The 21129-nt window shown below is 38.8% G+C and overlaps 1 protein-coding gene across 3 annotated transcripts in view; it reads left to right on the forward strand.

The window, feature by feature from the left end:
• The window catches only part of nol4lb (nucleolar protein 4-like b), a 106467-nt gene that overhangs the window by 73414 nt on the left and 11924 nt on the right, over nt 1-21129 (forward strand). For all 3 annotated transcript variants that reach the window (XM_066670574.1, XM_066670572.1, XM_066670573.1), the window contains exons 6-8: nt 17929-18290; nt 18995-19174; nt 20690-20878. In XM_066670574.1, the coding sequence (XP_066526671.1) occupies nt 17929-18290; nt 18995-19174; nt 20690-20878 (731 nt within the window). The remainder of the gene's footprint in view (nt 1-17928; nt 18291-18994; nt 19175-20689; nt 20879-21129) is intronic.

Below are 21129 nucleotides of genomic sequence, written 5' to 3' on the forward strand. Positions count from 1 at the left end.
CATACATTCTCTCCATCTTTCTCTCTCCTCCCGCTCTGTATGCCGCCCACCATCCCTGTTCTCTCTCCCACCCGCTTCAGGGGTGGGGTGGTGGTAGGGGGGGCAGGGTTGATGTTTCTGGCCCAGTGCCAGGCAGCATGCTTGCCTTTTACTCACACAGGAGAGAGCTGCTCCTGTCATTCATTGCTTGTACCTCTGTTTACATCAGCCTCCAGCATGTCAGGAACAGCTAAGTACACAAGCATGTTTTTATATTTATTACTTAAAAATGTTTATAAAATAATCTTGTTTTCTTATTCTATGTCATCAACCCAACTCCTGCATAGAGTTTTATGTCGCTATGACATCACTGAGTAGTAATACTGTATATTAGTAATGTTGGTTCTGCTTTCCACATATAGGTATTTAATTAAATGTATATATAGAACACGAGGCAATCATTTTACCTTGCATCCTGACATTACATAAAAAATAATACTGTGAAACATACACATACAGGAATAAACCCATAAGGACCTTCTGAAAAATCATGTAGCAAATAATACGTAATGCTATCTGCTAGGATTAGAAGGAATCAAAATTCGTGTGTGTGTGTACACTGCTGGGATGTATATGGGGTTAGTGTTATTATCAGCAAAACTCAAGGGTTTTGTGTGTTTGTGCAAGTATATATTTGCTCACACCAAGGACAGACACCTACTGTGAGCTCTCATCATCTTTCTCTCTCTGTCTCTCTCTCTCTCTCTCTCTCTCTCTCTCTCTCTCTCTCTCTCTCTCTCTCTCTCTCTCTCTCTCTCTCTCAAACACCACAAACAAACCCAAATGGCATCCTGCTGTAAAGGATGGTGTGTAACACACTAAAACCAGCCTTGGACCTTAATATTTCCTATTAAATATACTAATATTTGGACCTTTTTCCTATTTATCCTGTTACAGGGACTGTTTAAACAAATGATTGTTCCAGAACCATTTCAGAATAACTTTGTCAGACAGTCCTGAGGGACACCCACAGTCCTCAACTTGAGCGTCATCCTTATGAAAGAGCTGATTTACAAATACCCCATTCAGATTGTTCCCTAACAAATGTTCCTGCTCCTTTCAGCATTTAGCCCTGAATTTCTTGTGGTTTCTGAGACATTCTCGTCTGGCCCCACAAAACTAGGCTGATTCTCCAACACTAACAGCTGCGTACTGATGAGCTGTCTAATAGGGAGACAGACTGCAGACAAGCATGCAAATGGATCAGCACAGATTGCCTTCGATTTACCAGAACTACACTTGTTATGAGTAAGATTGTGGTAAATTAATCAGTCAATATTATATTATTATTTTATATGAATGTGGTTTAACATGGCTGGTAAAACACAATGTGGCATTAATTACATATTTACCCAAGGCTGACATAACATTTACAAAAGTGAAGCTAGTTAAAACATGGTTGTGGACATATGATATTTGCCCATTTTAGCTTTTTTTTTTTTTTTTTTTTTTTTTTTTTTTTTTTTTTTAAATGAGAAGACATTCCTGGTCGCTTTTGCCTGCACAAACCTGTTCACAAACCGCAGGACTTGGGTTTAGTGATTAGTAGTGATTAGTAAAGCTAGTATTAAAAAGAATTAAATAAAAAGCATTTTTAAAAAGAAATAATTTGATTGTAAATTAAAACGATAGAGATTAAAAAAAAAACAAAAAAACAGTTGTGTTCCTTTACTTCACCTGAACCACACACTCAGTTGAAGCAGCAGCGTATATGATTAATTTATTATGATTATTTATTTTCTAAACTGCTTTTTATTGTATATTGGCCTCACCACACGATTTTCAATTCAGTTTAGCTCTATTGGATATGTTTAAATACCATGAAGATGTATTTTTGCTGTATATCTCAGCCTTATCTTAAACAACCACTTTAAGAGCTGTTCAAAGTTAGATGGGCAGTCAAGTTCATCAATGCCTATTTTTTTTTTCTTTCCCCCCTCCATTCTTCTTGACCCTCTCCAGCTGATGGTACTCTAGGCAACTGCCTAATTTGCCTATAACTATAAATATACAAGTGTGTGTGTGTGTGTGTTATATGAAATGCAGCACTTCTCCACACACTTTATCTCATTTTCTTGTGTCCCTTGTGTGCATGTCTGAGAGAGAGAGAGGCAGAGAGACATGCATATTGAATGTACAGTAGTGAGTGACAGAGCTCTGTCACATGTTCCACATGCTGCATTTTACAACAGAATTAAGAATTCCTTTGCTGTTTGGATTGTCTTACGTTTTAGTGGCAGACAACTTAAGATAACTTATGTCTAGCAAGTGGAATCATCTTAAGTCTTGTTGATGTATCATTTTGCGATTGATATTTATATTAATATGTTATTATAAAATTACTTCATTTGTTAGCTCATGGTTTTGATAGTTTGGAGGATATGTGAAAAAATGATGTGCCTATTTAAGGTCATTTAAATTGATAATTATTTAAAAAGAAACAGTCGTAGTATATTTACATCAATCACAAAATGAGAATTGAGGTATATTCACCTGAAATATTTTTAGTTATAAAGTTTGATTTTAGTAGTCAAGACGACATTGGGTTTTCGTGTGGGTGAGCTTTCTTTGTGCTTTGTCTCGCACCTGAAATACAGCATAATGGTGTATGAGTGTAATTCTGTCTGTGATTTAAAAAAAGGAAAAAAAAAACTCTTCTGTACATTTCTCCCCCTCTCCCTTCTGCTCTGCTCCGGGCAAGGCTGAGCTGTCCCCTATCTGCCCAGTTAAAGGGTCTTTTTGTCTTTTGTCTCCCCTAAATACAATTATATCTATTCAGAAGTGAGACTTTGCCTCCTCCTGTCTGCTCCTCTGTGCCTACACACACTCCCCTGTTCTGCTCTGTTCCTCATTATCTTATTCCTCCACACACACACGCACACAAACGTCTTCGTCTGCGTTTGCCTCTTTATTACTCCTACACAAATGCACACTCTCCGTCTTGCTTGCCTCTGTCTCGCTGCTTCGCCAAAAATCCATGGATAGTAGTTCATACATTTAAAGTGAGTATTTGCATATGTTCTCTTTAAACTGTAAAACGTGTTTAGGTTTTGTGTGAATTGTTTTAACATTTAGTAGTTGTTCAAAGTTTAATCAGAATCATCTGTATACAAACATAACGTGATGGTTACATCTTGAATAATGAATCTGATTTATATTGATCTTTAAAACAAGGATCCTCCTGTTTGATTTCTACTGAAAGTCTTTCGCGAGCCATCTTTTCGGAACACCCTCATCAATAATTGCACCTTATCCGAATAAACTGGGTAGGGAAGAGGGTTATAAATCATAGAGGCAACAATTTTAAAGGCTAAAGCAGTCAGTAATCTGAATCAGTCTTATCTCCTGTTAAAATTAGGCCACTGTAGAATTAATAAATATCTTGGCAGAATCAGAAGCTTGCATTTGAAAATAAATAATATCCTTTAGGGCTGCAACACCTAATCTTAAACTTCTTGGTAATAAGTCTTATCATAAGATGCTGTCATTTATAAATGTTTGTTAATTACAGATGTATATCACCTGAATGGATGAGGGAAATTACAGATGGCAGAGATTACTGTACAGTGTTTAACTAGTTACAGCACTAGTAAATTCTAGTAAAGTGTTTGGGAAAACTTCAGGGACTAAGCTTTCAGGGTGGAAATACAAAGTACGACAGCACTGTGTTTCTTAGCTATATTTCAGTTGTGAGAAGTGGCTTTTATCACATAGGCATTATTAACAATGTCATTTCCAACAACAATTTCATTGTATAGCTGCTGGACTGTAGAAAGCTGTGCTTCAGTAAATTGGTACAAAAGGGTAGGGCTTTATCTATCTGTCCATCTATCTATCTATCTATCTCACTCTCTCTCTCACTCACTCACAAACACACACACTTACTTCCTCTCCCACTCAGACGCTCACACTCGCACATCCAGGGAATTGGGTTAAAGGGGAATAGGGAGGTCAGGCATCTCTCTCTCTTCTCTCTCAGGCCTGTCTGCTCACATCCTATTACCAGCAAAACTACTGCCCACACTTCAGGTTGGCTGCACAGTCCACATGCTTCAATTCTTCCCCTGGATATAAACCTCTATTCAACAGCACTCATCTTATCATCACGTGCACTGTATCCGGAACATCACAGGGTCTGAATCAGAAATACTTTGATTCCAGAGGGAAATTGCAGTAACTCTCTAGGTTTCGACTGCACAAGCCTATATTTTGTTGAATTAATTAACTATCGTATGCCACGTATTTTAAGTGCTGTCACGTGTCTTGTTTTAATGACGTCAAGTCATTACTTTCACTTCAATATACTATAATATTCAACTATAATTACAAATGGGAATTTTCCACATAATTCTATAGCATTTGTAAATGTCTTTCAAATGTTCTTATAGCATTGAAAAGTGCACAGATGTTAGGGACAGATAGTGTTGCCTCATACACTTTTTTTTTTTTTTTTTTTTTAATTCTGTTTATTTATTTTAAGCCAACGACCCTGTTCAGTGTTCTCCATTCAGAGGGATTGAAGGTCCCAGGCACATGATCAGATATATATTTAACACAAAGTCTGGCCATATCTGTAACACTAGGTTAAACCCAAATTTACAGTCTCCCCTACTCATGCCTGATCTACAGAGACCATACAACAGATTGAACATCCATAAGATAGAAGACAAAGGCTCTTTTTATCAGAGGGACTACCCTCAAGGATGGTGCTGCATTCTGAGAGAAGACTGGGAAGGAAGATTGTTAAGAGATAAGGGGGAAAAACTATTGAATCTCTGTTCATTTCGAACCGAACTGAGGAAGTTCACTCAGAGCCTTTAACTCCCCCCCACCCCCCTTAATGCATATACAAATTTTATTCAGTAAATGTCTCTTCCTAACTCCTAGGCAGACTTGAAAATTATTTTTGAGCTTTTTATGTCGACAGCAATATTTTCAGTTTGTAAAATACTGTACAACATTAAAATAAAGTGCAGAGCAATTCATCAAAATTTCACTGCAGCACACAAACTTGACTAAATATAATGTGTGTGTATATATATATTAATAACCATTAATATACAGGGCTGGGATCTGAACGTATTCTCCTAGCTTGACCTGCTCATGTGCTGTTGCTCTGATGACTCCAGTCTGAAAGCCCTAACTAATTGCACCACACTGCAGAGATAATTTAATAGAAATGGTTTAGGTGCTTAATACTTTTTCGCACTACTATAAGTACATTTTTATAATACTTCTTTGTGTATTTTTGAGAGTGTAGACTTTGATGTTTGTGAGTGTGCTGAATATAAGGTATATGTGTCTGTGCATTAATGAATTTGCAAGGCAACTCACTGAAGAGTCAGAGGTGAAGATTATGTGCTGTGTCAGGAGCTCTGAGACAGTAGAGGACAACCTCAACCAGGAGCACTTTCTCTCTCCTTCTCTCTTTCGTTCTTTCTACCCTTCTTCCCCCTCCCTGTACTTTTCTCCTCCTCCCTCTTCCATACCTCCCTCTTTCCCCTTTTCACCTTCTGTCACTTTAACTCTCCATCCACCTCCATCTGTTTCTCTCCCCCTCCCCTTCCCCAATCAGTATTTTTACTTTAGTCTCCCCCATTTAAATCTCCTCACTCTTACACTTGCCCTGTCTCGTCCGTCTCTCTCTCTCTCTCTCTCTCTCTCTCTCTCTCTCTCTCTCTCTCTCTCTCTCTCTCTCTCTCTCTCTCTCAAAGGGGACAGCTGCTACTACCACAGTAATAGGGGGGCATCAGCAGGGTAGGTCTCGTTGCTATGGCGATGCCAGGCCCTGTCCAGGCATGGGGAGCAGCTCGTGCTGCGTCTTAGCTGGATAATCCATTGTAATCCCGCAGAGGGGAGCCTCACACACACACACACACACACGCATACATACATACATACACACACTCCCTGCGGGGCGGCTGTGGAAGTGGGAGTGAAGGAATTAGCATCTGTTACTGCTCGCGCTCAGGTCAGCTCCACAGAGGCCGGGAAAAAACCCTCAAGCTGTCAGAACCTACCAGAGCCGCAAATGAAAAACGACAGGGCCAACACTAACCCCTTCACACACACACGCGTGCACACACACTCTCACCCTCCCGTGCACATGGACCCCCAGTCCACTTGTGGCCCATCTCATCAGCACCTCTCTCCACACACACACACACACACACTCTGCCCATCGATCTGCTGAGAACACTTGAGGTGGCTAATAATGTAAGCGTAATGGGGCTGGTGATCGCACAGTCAGCCCACAGTATGGCTGTGGCATGTAGCAGAGCTGGAGCTTAAGGCCTTGTGGCAAGTCCTGGGCATTGACCAAACTGCAGCGATTACTTTGTCTTGAAGGCTTTTTTTCTTCTGCACCCAATAAACTCAGTTCATAGTTTAGCATTTCAGTTATGTTTGTGTTAAAACATTCACTGTCAGATGCACCACATTTGGATTTGTGAAGATGCCTCGTTTTGAACTATTCAGGTGTAATGAGTAACTGAAGTTTACACTTTCTTTAAAATGCCTACATTTAGATGAGAATATTTTGAGGGATGGAATATAGTATAATGAGGAAGTGCATAATATGATTCAGCTTAGTAAACTAAAAATCTGACACCATACCAACGAACCATATTTGTTTTAAATTATTCAGAGCTTCATGCTTTAAAACATCCATTAATCAGTATAAAATATACCTAATATATCAATCCTATCCAGTGTTTTTGAGTTTTCAGGTATTTTCTCATGTATGCAACAAATGTCATTTGAATAAACAACTTAATGAAGAAAAATTAATTAATAATAAATTAACGACAGATTCTACAAAAGCTGAGCTATGCTCTGCAATATTTCATAAGGTAGAACTGATTGTTTGCCAGCCTTCTGTTCAGCTTACCTTTAGCTCTGAAATAATGTAGACCATGGATACGGCAACTGAGCAAAACCAGGAGCATTAGGCAAAAACACTAAGGATGTGTGAGTGGAATATTGTGTAGCAGCAGTTGGTATCATTTTGGCATTTGCCTGTTCATAGATCTGTGCAAATAATAGAATTGTATTAATTTTATAAATATTTGGGTGTTTGAGGAAGGGTGCTTTTCTTCCTTCTTAATCTTATGTATATTTTTATTTAAATAAATGCTTTGTACATTTATTTCTTTTTGTAATTTTGAGATTATCCCAATTGCACGCCTAAACACTAAGTTATGTAGTTATGTAGTAATAAAGGTGATTAAACGTTTCTTTTTGCTGAAAACGAAGGTCCTATTTATCGTCTCTGAATTTTGCAGTTATTCTAATCATATATGACTGTCTTTCCTTTCTGTCTTTCATCATAAACAAGCTGGAAAGAGTTATTCTGCATTCTTCTTGTCTGTCAAAAGAAGCTTCAAAATGCGTCTCTTAATATTCTATGGCAGTTATTCAAGATTCTCTGTCCATTCTGGCTTTCATTAAAAGAAATGGTGAAAAGGGCTTTTCGGCCTTCTTCTTGTCTGTTTAATCTAATAAGAAAGCACTAAATTCTGGTTAGGATGTTATATAAACTGTCATGACTTAAGTCATTTAATTTGCTTATGGCTTTTTAGCCTGAAATCTAATTTGGAGGTGAACTGAGACATGAGTGTGTTTTTTAAAAATCCTGATAATCTACACCAAAACATGGGTGGATTTTTATATATTTATTTATTGTAACTTTTACCCAGAATTATTGTGCAACACTTGCGACAGGGCTTCACAGAGATGTGTGAAATCAGCCTGCCAAATTCGCTTAAGGTGAGAATAAAAAAAGACTGATCCTTTTCATCAAATTTGAATCGATATAAGATATGTTCTTCTGTGTACAAATATTTTGAGCTAAAAAAAACATACACTTTGACAGTTGACAGGGATATGTTTGAATAAACCACTTTAAACAGAGATGCTCAGATCATGAAGAGCAAAGCCAATCTGTGAAATAAACAAGTGATTGTTAAAAGTACTTCAGAGTGCTTTCGGGGGGGAAAAAATCCTAGCAATTGTCAGACTGTAGGGTGTTTATTTAAAATCTGTTGCTGAGCATATTGGCAACTGCGGCTGCCAACTGTTTGAGAGAATTCATGTGTTAGAGATCAGAGAGAGCTGGGGAACAGTAGAATCTGCTGCTTTACTGTTACAGCAGACATCTTTGGGTTTGGTTTTATTTTGGTTGGTTCAGTGCCGTGGTGCTGGTGCCGGGTTCCAGTCAGTCCTAATCTCTCTCATTGTCAGTCCTTGCACTGCAGTGACTTTAACGTAACATACATAATACATACACTCATAATCGCACTCAAATACCTGCATACAAATCTAGCATAATATATACCACACTGATGCTCATACATACATACATACACATGTATCATTTACACAAGCAGGAATGTATATGCATGCATACATACATATGAAAGCATGTGCTAGAGTCAGGCTGGGTGAGTGCCTGAATATGTGCTTGAGAGCATGTGTGTATAAGAGAGTGAATGAGAGGGAGCAATTTTATGCATTAGTTGTTTGTGTCACTAGCTGAATCATATGACCTGTTCACAAGTCACAAGGCCCCATAGACAGCCTGTCTATGTGTGTATATTGGGTAGATTCAGCATGTGTGCTTTCTGTGATCATGTGTGTACTGTAGCTTGTAATGTGTGTTTTTTTTTTCCCCTCTTCTTCCCCCCCTCATCCCTCTTTCTTTTTTTGGATACATATACGACTATACATGACTCATAAAAGGCTAGGCTTGTATATGCCATATATGTACACAAAAATAGTTTATATCAACATGGTCAGAACAAAATCTTCACCAAAAGCACGCATCTCAAAAATGACTTAAGGTGGAAATGTCTCCAAACTCCGGAGACGGCCAAGTGCTACAAAACTAAACAACTCGAGTTACAAATGAGGTTTTTTGGTAGTGAATGAAGACATACAATTTAAATTCCAGGCACATACAAAAATTATTTTTTTTCTTTTTTTTTCCTTCTCCCTCACATACAGACCCATTGCAAAAAAATTTGAATATCATGGAAAAGTTAATTAATTTCCATAATTCCATTCAAAACGTTAAACTCTCATAGATTATAGATTCAGGGCCCACAATTTATATGATTTCAAGTTTTTATTTGTTTATTTTCACATAATATCCAGCTCATGAACTTCTAGCTCATAAACCCCACGAAAACAGGATTTCAAAAAAATTGAATACTGTGGATAAATAGGCTCAAAATTTGCAGGGCATAAATGATTTAAACTGAGTGACACACTAATCATCTACTAAACTCAAAGCACCTGCACAGGTTTCCCCAGGTGGCATTAAATTGCTTCAGATTGGTTCAGTTGTCTCAGTTTGGTTCTATGTGGGGAAGACTGCAGACATAACTGGCCAGAAGACCATCGTTGATACCCTCCATAGGATGGGTAAGCCACAAAAGGCCATAGCTAAGGAGGCTTGCTGTTCACAGAGTGCTGTGTCCAAGCATATTAATGGAAAGTCTAGTGGAAGGACAAAATGTGGCAGGAGAAGATGCACCAGCAAAAGAGATGACCGCGGGCTTCAGCAGATTATCAAAAAGAGAAGATTCAAGAATCTGACAGAGATCCAGAAAGAGTGGAATGAGGCAGGAATCACAGCTTCAAAAACCACCACATTCAGACGTGGAGATGGGCTACAACTCTCGGGTTCCTCGGGTCAAGCCACTTCTGAACCTGAGCCAGCGTAGGAAGCATCTCACCTGGGACAAGGAGAAGGAGGGCTGGATTGTTGGCCAGTGGTCCAAGGTCCTCTTTTCCGATGAAAGTAAAGTGTTCCTTTCATTCGGAATCTAGGTCCAAGGTTTTGGAGGAAGACGGGTGAGGAACAGAAACCAAACTGCTTGAGGTCCAGGGTGCAATTTCCGGTGCAGGTGTTGGTAAACACTGATTTCTTAAATCCAAGGTCACAGCAACAGTCTACAAGAATGTTTTAGCGGACTTCATGTCTCCTTCTGCTGAGGATCTTTATGGAGATGCAGATTTCATCTTCCAGCAGGACCTGGCCCCTGCCCATGCCACCAGAAGCACCAAAGCCTGGTTTGATGCCCATGCCATTACAGTGCTTGACTGGCCAGCCAACTCGCTGGACCTAAACACCATTGAGAATCAATGGGGTATTCTCAAGAGGAAAATGAGGGCCACCAGACCCAGCGACAAAGAAGAGCTGACAGCAAGCATCAAGGAAATCTGGGCTCCCATAACTCCCAGGCAGTGATTTGAGGCAGTGATTAAAGCAAAGGGATTCCCGACCAAGTATTAAAGATTGACATATCGTTTTGAAAGTACCAAACTTTGATTGATTTGATGTGATCCAGATTTCTTTTTTTTTTTCTCTGCAAAAACTGAGAAGTAGTTTGGGCTGATTTCTCCACAGTATTCTAATTTTTTTGAAATCCTGTTTTCTTGGGTTTTATGAGCTGGAAGCCCAAATTATGTGAAAATAAACAAAAAATAATCATTAATAATCGTTGAAATCATTAAATTTGTGGGCCTTGCATCTATAACCTGTGAAAGTTTAACTTTTTGAATGGAATTATGGAAATTAATCAACTTTTCCATGATATTTTTTGGAATGGGTCTGTATACCCATTCTGAAGACACAGAGCTTCTGAATATAAACAAAACAAAAAAATAAGCATTTCCCCACAACCAACATCTCCTTTAAGTGATTTTGAATAAAGGGAAAAGTATAAATGTTGTTGTTTTTGATTTTATTTTATTGATTTTAATATTGAAATGCAGTTAATATGAGGCATGTTTTTCCATGACTGATTACTGCACCCCAGCATGTCTTAAAATTTAATTAACAACACTGTAGGCGGTATCAGAAGAGGATTAAAAACTCTGTCCCCACGTTGAGAGCCTTGGAAATATTTAAGTTAACACGCTTTAACACAGCGATACATATAAACAGTTAATTTTTAATAGCAATGTGTTTGAGGCCTAAAACATGCACTATGCTGTATATGCTGAACATATATGCACCTGTGCTGTATGCATGATATATGCTCTTATATGTGATTGCTTGAGTATTTATAAAACGCCACGTTGTCGAGCAGTATTTATAGTTCACTGGTTTCAAGCTTCAGCTCCTCTGATGTTAGATTGAGCTGGTTGAATGGTGATCTAGATTCCTGCATCTCGCATCTGTCTCCCACACACACACACACCCTGACTGAGGAGCTGCAGGTTGTTTTGCATACATGGCAAAGTTGACTTGAATTTATTGTCCCATTGCTACATTAAAGAAACAATTCTCTTAATTAATGTCTGGCTTTAATCCGTGCCGTTAGTTTAAATCAATGTACCAGACCAGACTACAAAGAAACCATTGATTTATATTGCCTTCCGTGTAATATACAATTGCTGTACAAGATTAAATCATATTGATTGAAAGATTTTAGACAGAGTGATATTTGATATATAGTTTTTTTTCTTAAATTAAACTGTTGTTACTTCGAGTACCATTAAGAAAGACTGCATATTTATTTTATGTAATTAGCGTGAGGCTGAGTTCAGTGATTTAATGTATGTATAGTGATTTATATTAGTGAAAGCAAAAGTGTGATAGTTTTCTTGAAGGACAGTTTTTTTGCAGTTGTTGAAAGTGAAGTTTGTTGAATTTTTTTTATTTTTTTCCTTTCCTAAATGTGGGTATGTGCTTTGGGGATATGCTCTGGGTCGAGTGTGTTGGCAGCTGGTGGCTGATGCAGCACTCCTCTGCCTGCCCTATGACAGCCCCCCACCACAGCATCATGGGTAATGCATTGATTGACCGTGTGTGGACCAACCCCACAACCTGACAACATCCTCCTAGACTCAATCGAACAGTGTGTGTGTGTATATATATGTGTGTGTGTGTCCTTGTGTCTGACTCTCTCTCTCTATCTCTCTCGATCTCTAGCTCTCTCACTCTCTCTCAAACACACCCTCTCGTGTTGTCCTGTCCCCAAGCGTGCTAAACGGCTCCATGAATCACAGTGACATTCAGAGCCTCTGGACCGCACAGTCAGCTCTCTCTCGCTCTCCTTTTCTCACTTGCTCAATCACACATAAGAGCTTGTAAAGGAGCGAGGGAGTGTTGTGCTTCATTTTTATAAGGGAGGAAAGGAGTGGTGGAGGACAGAAAATTGGGTGGGTCTCTGTTGTGCAGACAAATGGAGGAGGAGAGATGGGGTGGGGGAGGGTAGAGGACAGGAGCTGCGTTTCAGGAGGAAAATAAAGACTTGGGCAGAGAGAGAGAGAGAGGGCTAGAGAGATGGGCTGGGTGTTGGAGCATGTGTGTGCGCATGCCTGTGTGTGTGTGGCTGGCGGCGGTGCTTGTTTCAGATGCAGTGATGCGGCAGCAGCTCTAAATGAGTGACAGGATTGGCTCAGTCCCATCAGAAGAGCCGGCTAATTGGAGGTCATCCGCATGAGTTACAAATCTGCCAATTACTGTGCCGTGTAGGAGGAATTTGGTACATGCGCAAATACATTCAAACAACCATAACCATACACGTGTGCGTACACACACACACACACACACACCAAGCATAAACAGCTGCTCTGAGCCACTCACCTAATCTGTAGATGTTCCAAATTCAGTCGATAAATATTGTCTCATTTTATATTTTACTACAGTACATTGGTGTTCATTATTTCAGAAGATGTGATTATGGGTAAACTCCGGACCCAACGCGACCCTGAACTGGATAAGTGCTTACAGACAATGTATGAATTTATGATTCATGAAAGAACAGTTTATACATAAATGTTCTCCTCTGAGTGCTGTTAATCTTTCACGCTTCCTGCAAATTGTTTGGCATCTCTTTACATGACTGGCTCCAAAACAAAGCCAGTCAGCCAGTCAGAGTTGTGGCAGCCAGCCTTCAGTCAAATAAGAAATGTACAATGGTGCAGGTTAAGGTGGTTCAGACAACTCTCACCGAAATGTTCACTAAGGGAAGAAGGAGGCGCCGTAGCAGAGCAGAAACATTCCTCTAACACACAGTCGCTTGTTAGTTATTAGAATGTAAACTGGCTAAAGCACTGTTCTGGACAGATGCCAGCTGAGTGTCTAGAGCTGGGGCTGGTCATATTACTGCTGGCACATAGTAAGAAGGTTTTATTGGGTGTTCATTGTTTGCCTCAAATAAGAAACAAGACTTGATAATGTAACTGCCTGCTTTGGAGGATTAGTAAAGTGCATTAATCTGGAAACACTTTTAAAGGTTTGTTGTTTTGCTCTTTGCTAGAGAGGAAAGACGTGTGTTATTGTGCTTATTAACGGAATACTGTATGTATGTTGTATCTGGCAGCCTAAATACAACATACGGCACCCTCTCACACACTAAACTATCTCAGAGATTGTGTGTGCGCTTCATTACAGGTGAAATGTTCCCATGCATTTCAGAGGTACTAGATATTGTTTTCAGTCAAAAGAAATGTACTTTTGTTTTTTTCAATTGTTGTTGCTGACAACATTTTACTGTTGAATTCATATGACTATGCCCATCAGCCATAATATTATGACCACCTCCTTATTTCAATGTTCACTGGCCATTCTCTCAACCCCACTGACCATACAAGAGCACTCTGGTAGAGTGTAATCCATCTCTTCCCCTGCATGCTTGTTTGTCACCTTTTTCCTTGTTCTCTGTCTAGTGTAAAGGCCTGTTAAAATCGCGAGTAAAGGCTCCTCAGCAAAGTAGAGACTGTTATAGCAGCAAAGGAGGAGCTAACTTTCTTTTCATGTCCTTTATTTCAGAAGAAATGTCGAATGAGCAGGTACCCACAAACATTTGACATACCATGTTATGTAGCTCAAGAGACTGGTGAATTGCCTACCTGGCAGCTGTCACCAAGGCAATTGAGCTTTTGACAAAGTATTAGAAAAGAAACAATACATGCTTCTAATTGTATGTCAAGGAAGCTTTAATGTGTGCAGCATTTGTGTAACCGTTCATAATCAGTAACTAAATTCCTCTTGTGCCATTGTTCTGTACAGATTTATGTTTGTTGACACATGTGCGTACACACTTACTGTCACCCACCAAATCATCTGTCAGCAGTGCTTTAAACTGCCACATCTGCACTTCAAAGGTCTGTAGACTCTCATTTTTGAGAAAGAGAGAAAATGAGATAAATAGTGCATTCAGCACCTCGAAGCTCCAGTAACAGACACATACAGTTCCTCTAGTAGACATGTAGACACACGCACACGCACACACACACACCCCTATATGCATTAAAAGTGAGCTGTCACAGTTACCATTAAAACACAGTCTGAAGACACATCAGTGAGTCATAGACAGTCTGGTGTGTACAGTGTGTATTTATTTATTTTTTTGTTTGTTTCTTTTTCTTTTTTTATGCGTATATTTTGAAGCCAGAATGTCCTCACTGTTTTTACATTTTTCTTTCTACATGTTTCAAGACATTTCTTTTTGGTTACTGGGGTTATTGTTGGATATATCTTTAGTTTCAAAACATTGGTATTGCACAGAGGTACATCTATACTGACCCTGTTAAATTAACAGTAATGTTACCAGATAAGAGGTGTGTGTGTGGGGGGCACCAATTATAATGTTCTGGTTGTCATTAAAGGTTGAGACACAAGGGGAAATACACTTATTTAAAAACACCTTTTTAATACGGATGAAGCTGGTATTAATCATAATGTAGAATCATTCATCCAAAGCCCTCTTCAAATGGTGTTGTACATTTTAAGACAGTTTAAAGGGAACTGGCATTTCCAAATCGTGCCAAATTCTGAAAAACAAAGACTGTGTGGTAAAATGGAGGGGTTTGTGGCAGTGCTCACAGGTATTTGGCTGGCCTTCTCTATGCATGAATACTTTTTATACTCTAATAAATAGGCGTCTGCCTCTACCATGTTTATCGTACACACTCTATACATTTCTGTCTCTCTCCTCCTTTTACTGTCATCTCTTCAGCTCTGTTCTGTGCCTGTCCCCACATTCACATGTTCTGTGCCTGTCCCCTGGCATTTTCGATACCCGTGTTTTTAGTGAACTGATCTCTCTGATCTAGGAGTTGCTAATACACTAATCTTACTTACTTTGTATCTGGGTAATTTGTTTATTGTTGTTTCTTAATTAGTGTTTTTACAAAGATTTGTGCAGCATTTTTTTAAAAATACTACTAATAAAGATTTATTAATTGTTTGACATATTGAATATGCTACACTGCATTGGTTGTGAATCTCGAATCATGCTGTTGAACTACTAAGCTAATGTGGCAAAGTGTGTATTGTATGTGTATTCAACTATATGTATGCCAGCGGTTAGTGTTAAAATCCCAGTTATTTCAAACTTGTCTTGACTTTTCTAAGGAAAAACATGTTACACAGTCACAGCAAAGAAGGAGAGGAGATAACCACAGGGAGAAATCTTTGGATGTCTTTGATAAGCCACACAAAGTCTCTATAGCTGTTTTTGTTGTTGGATTTAAAGTGTGTTCCCTCTCTAGATGTCAATATAATTATTTAAAAGACAAGTGTAACTACAATTGTGATCAAACCATGTGAAAATCTCCTGATTTCTGGGGTAGTTGAGGGCATATTGAATGTGTATGTTCATAAACGCATTGTGATTAGGTGTGTCTGTGTGTGTGTGTTTGTTTTTAAACATATTTGAGGCTTGTCCATGTTCATGGCCTGACCTTATATAGCTCCACCCTCATTCTCTAATATTGTTCCCACCCTCTTCTTGTTGCAGAGTAAATGGAGGACAGTCAGCCATGGAGCATAGGGTTTAATTTGAACGTTGCCTGGTAAAACACGGTCTGATTAGTATCTGGATGTAGAAGCTGCATTTGAAAATATTAACACTGAACAATGATCAGCTCATAGCCTAAAGATGGTCACATAAGGGCTGGTTGAGTTTGGTGATTATTCATGTAAACTTAACTTATTCCAGACCTATCCCTATGTGGTGACCTTTTGTAATACATCCAAAGTGATATATTGAACTTAAACTTCTTTTTAAACTGAATAAGATTTTTTTTCTATAAAGCTTTATCCATCGTTTTTATAGTAACCATCAAAATGCTTTGTAGAGGGAGCATATCTAAGTCTAGCATTAAGCAAAATTAATAGAATGCTTTTCTTTTGTTTGACTTTTAATATTGTCACATTTTTGCATAGTGATTTGCTGTCGCTTCTACACAGCTCGTTTTTTTGCATCCTCCTCATCTGACCTAACCCTACTGTGACCTGGTTCCCTTTTTCGCTTTCTTTCTACCTGCATCTCCACCCCCCACCACCTCCCCACCCCCTAGTTTTCACTAACGTCCTGTGTGCGCATCCCCCACTCAGGCTCCACCACCACTCAGCCTCTACCTCTCCTGCCCATCCAAATAGTGCTAGCCACACTTCCCAACCCCCAGCGCTCGCTCTCGCCCTCACCCTCTCTGACATAAACGTCCTCCCTCCCACTCTCGTCTTTCTCATTTCTCTGGACAGGCTTTAGAAGCTGGCCAGGGCATTATCCTTCCCTCACTGTTTCACTTTTCCTTGCCCATATTTTGCCTTTGTATTCCTTGCACATATATTGTTTGTAATGTGGTGATTTTTTTTCCTTTTTTTAAATGATGTTGGGATGGGCCGATGAGCAGTCTCTCCAGTCTATTGGCTGTGTTTAAATCCCACTTTTTGATTGAATTAATAATTTACAGCTGTGCGGTACTGCAGTGCAATTCGCATACATGTGCACACTTGTGCTTTCTCTCACACGTGTACTTGTACCTCTGAATACACATTCACAGGTTTACTGTATACAGATGACACACGGCTATGGTGAGTCACTGCTCCACACTGCCCTCTGCAGATAGTTTGACTACTGTACTTTCATAATCGAAGGCAAAAAGCCATAACAGGCTTATAGGGAATTCCAAGACTTAAGTTTACAAGTATAAATAAATGCTTCTTCAAGTGCATTCATGCGTTCCATAGATACATAATGAAAAACATTCAAAACATATCCATCCACAGGGGGTTAATATAACTTTTATGGATGATTATATAGTAGACACACGTGACTGACGCACAAGTTGTAGAGTATTTAATTATTACTCATTGCTAATTCACAACTTTGTATTGTATTGTCCTCAATTTTGTTGCTCTTGTTTTTTCTGTTTCTACGTCCACCTGTCGGAATACAGTTATTTTTCTTTGAATACAGAGTGTGACCGTTTTATATCTGATAGTTTTAAGGCAATAAAATAATAGGCTGTCTAAGACATGGAGGTGGGATGATGTAATATAGATAAGAAATTTTAGTAGGAGTAACGGGGATAAGATTTGGTACTAGATTTACACATTGATGTCACACAAGTTATATTTGCACACATCTGTACACACGTATTTAGCTACTCAAAATTAGAAAACATGTCCTGACATTTAATTTAACCATAACTTTTGTTTTGGAATGTGTATGTAAATTGTTGAGTTGTACCCTTCAGGTAGGAATAAGTAGATGTGGAAACATCAGTAATGTTTTTGTTATCCAGTCTTAATCTAAATGTAAAACTAATCCCATTCCTAAGAGTATTTTCCATACAAATATTTGTATACGAATATTAGCTTGTTTGCTTGTTTTTACTAGAATTCTAATAATGAAATGTAGTTGTTTTACACGGATGAGTAGCTATTGAGTCATGTTTTACGGGACCTAGGGTTTGTGCCTGTCTGATTTAGAATATAAAAATCTGAAATATAGGCTACAGTGTTTAAATGAAAAATCTCTTTGCTATGAGTTTCCTTATTTTATTTTTTATTTATTTATTTATTTTTTGCTTGTTTTGCTTTTTGTGTCATAATTATTTTTTTCCCTTTTCCCCCGTTTCCAGATGATTCATCCTCAGAAAGTGGGAGTGGCAATGGAATCCACAGCATGACTCCTCCCTCTATGGGTGTCGTTGCTCTGAGTGAAGGAGCAGGGGCGGGACCAGTGACAGGCTCCTACAGTCAGGTTAACGGCAACGGGACATCAGCACCACTGGACTTCAGCATGACTTCATCCTCCTCTTCTTCAGAGGACCAGCAGCCTGTGAACCTGAGAGAGAGGATGAGCCAAAGTCTGCCCACTGCTGCTGCCATGCTAGCCACATTTAATCCCGAACACTCAGAGGAACTCCGCAGAAAATTCTCCAAACCCCCACTCGCCTCAGACTTACGCCTAGACAGAGATATCAGGGACTACGGCAACAAGGTGTACACACACACACACACACACACACACACACACACACACACACACACACACACACACAAGCTATAAATATTTGTCTGAATGAATTGTATTGGGTTTGGTTAGGATTCAGTCAGGTTTGATTCTAATGTCATTTGCAGATCACCTCCCACTAGAATTTAGTTTTTTGTTTGTTTTTATCTCAAAATCTCCCCATTTAAACCCTGCAATTTCTAAATAGCTAGAGCTACAATTTTAAATATATCCCACAGTGTTTAGCATTGTCCTTACTTATAATGCACAGCTCATGAAATGAAAGTGTGTTATACTTCATTCAGTGCTCAAACCTCAAGCCTGAAATTTATTTATAGGACATAATTTCACTTCCGTTCTGAGATTTTTTTCAGAAAACTATATACCTCATGTTTTATGTCCGTACACACTTTTGACAGAAGTCCACATTTTTGATTTGTATTTTATTAGACAGAAAGAGAAGAAATGTGTTGGCAGCAGGAAGGAATTTAATGTTGAGGGACTGGGAGAGTTAGTCATGTATACTGAGCTGTAGAAAGAATTGAATATGGCTGATAGACCTTGAGAGTGTAGTTTTCATCAGCATTTCTAGTTTACCGAGCTGTAAACTTTAATTTGAATTCATTTGACTTAGTCTTCTCTGCATTCAGACACGTGAAGCTCATCATAGTCTTGTTTTTGTGCATGTGTAGTCTCCTCACTATGGCTCAGGAAGCTATGACTCCATAAAGATGGAGATGTGTGCTGAGGACCTGACAGTCAGTCGCTCTCAGGCTGCCGATGATGATGATGATGACCACGACGACCACGATGACAGTGACAAAATTAATGACACAGAGGGAGTGGACCCGGAGAGGCTAAAGGCTTTTAACGTGAGAAACATATACATATTGTTGCATATTTGGTACGCTTGGCCAAAGGACACATCATCTTTTGTATTGAGAAGCAGCAAAAACAGCCTCTTTAGATAATTAAGCCTAAAACACACCATTTTGGCATATTCTAATACAGGGTTACACTGTATTTCAGAATCATATATAAATAAAGAGGCAAAATCATCAGTGTTGTCTTGACACTATCAGGTCGAAAAAGGCCTTAAACGTCTGACTTAGTTTTCTGCAAAAATGACTTCACAGACACAGGTTGCAGGTTAAAAGAGAACAGGTTCCATTTTTTATTAAAGCAGGTTAAGGCTCTAGTGGCAATTAAACCTGGGTAGATCTTGGCAAGATCTACAAATAACACGCAGGGAGCTCGAACATTTACACAGTTTCTGGGGTATGCTCACCTGTTAGCTCGCAACTGAGACGTTTAAATGTGTCTCTTTACTAGTTGGTATATTGATTTATTATGTGCTTTTAAATTAATTTCATAATCATTTGGCCATTTGGGTCCTTCAACACCTTGCAGAGTCTTTAGTTACTAATACTATTACTATACTGTAGTATACTGTAATAACACTTAAGCAGAAACCATAGCTTGCAAAGGCTTTTGTGCTTGTGTAGACTGTTCCAAAAGCTTCGCTTGCTTTGTCTTCAGGTAGTCATTAACGGACTTTAAGGTGTATTTTTGATCATTATCCTGTTGTAGAAGGCATCCTCTTTACAGTTTGAGCCTCCTAACACATGATTTGATATTTGCTCCCAGGATTTGGTGTAATCCATTCTGTCCTCCACTCATGCCAATTGCGCTGACAGCAACGCAACCCCAAACATGACAGATTCCACTGCCTTGTGGTCATAAATTACTTCAATTTTCAGATCTTTTGACATTCACTTAGAAGAGCCCATGATTGTATGTGTTAGCACTTGATTTGAAGATTATAGAGCTTTATTCACCTTACAGTTCCTGATTACATTTGATGACATGTCTCATTCCAGATTTGATCATCAGTGACAGTGATAACCAATGAGTAACTCTGCATTAGGACTTTCTGAGAAGCTTGTGCTTTGTGATAAACTAAAAAGGCTTTGTTTGTTACTTCTCAGAAATAAAACAGTAAAATGTAATTTGGCAAAAAAATGTCCAAACATTTGAATGTACTCTAACATCCTGTATTACTTTTTAATTTTTATTACTTTAAATTTTTCTGTATCCACAACTGTAAATAATTAGATTCAGGATCATAAGTGTTTCCATAGTGGACCATTTCACTTTTCTCCTATAATGTTGCTCTTATGGAGATGTGTGTTTCTTTGGACAGTGATGAAATTGAAATACAAGTTCAAGTGTAAATTTAGGTATTAGAAACACTACTGAAGTGATCTTAAATGCAGTTACAAAATTGTTTAAATGTAATATGCCTAAACTTTTGTCCTGAGTGAGTTAACAAATGAAATCCAGTGTAATGCCAGTGCATTTTCTAGAAACTTTTCCTTTGTTCCTAGATGTTTGTGCGCCTGTTCGTTGATGAGAACCTGGACCGTATGGTGCCCATCTCCAAGCAGCCCAAAGAGAAGATCCAGGCCATCATTGAGTCTTGCAGCCGCCAGTTTCCAGAGTTCCAGGAACGAGCTCGGAAACGTATCCGCACCTACCTCAAATCCTGCCGCCGCATGAAGAAAAACGGCATGGAGGTACACTCCCTTAAAATCTCTGTCCCAAATAAAAAAAATGTCATTCATATTTCCTATGATTTTGTAAATATAGACAAATTCTTAATTTACTGCCTGAAACACACTCCAAATAATTGGAACAGGGAGGCAAAAAAAAAGGGTAAACTTGATGTAGAATTTTCCAGATTAATCATGTTCAAACACTCCACCATAAGCTGGTGAATGTTTAACAGGTGAGAGAATAATACTAATTCATTCATTGTCTATATCCG

This window comes from Hoplias malabaricus, chromosome 5 (genome assembly GCF_029633855.1).
Source record: "Hoplias malabaricus isolate fHopMal1 chromosome 5, fHopMal1.hap1, whole genome shotgun sequence".
NCBI lineage: Eukaryota > Metazoa > Chordata > Actinopteri > Characiformes > Erythrinidae > Hoplias > Hoplias malabaricus.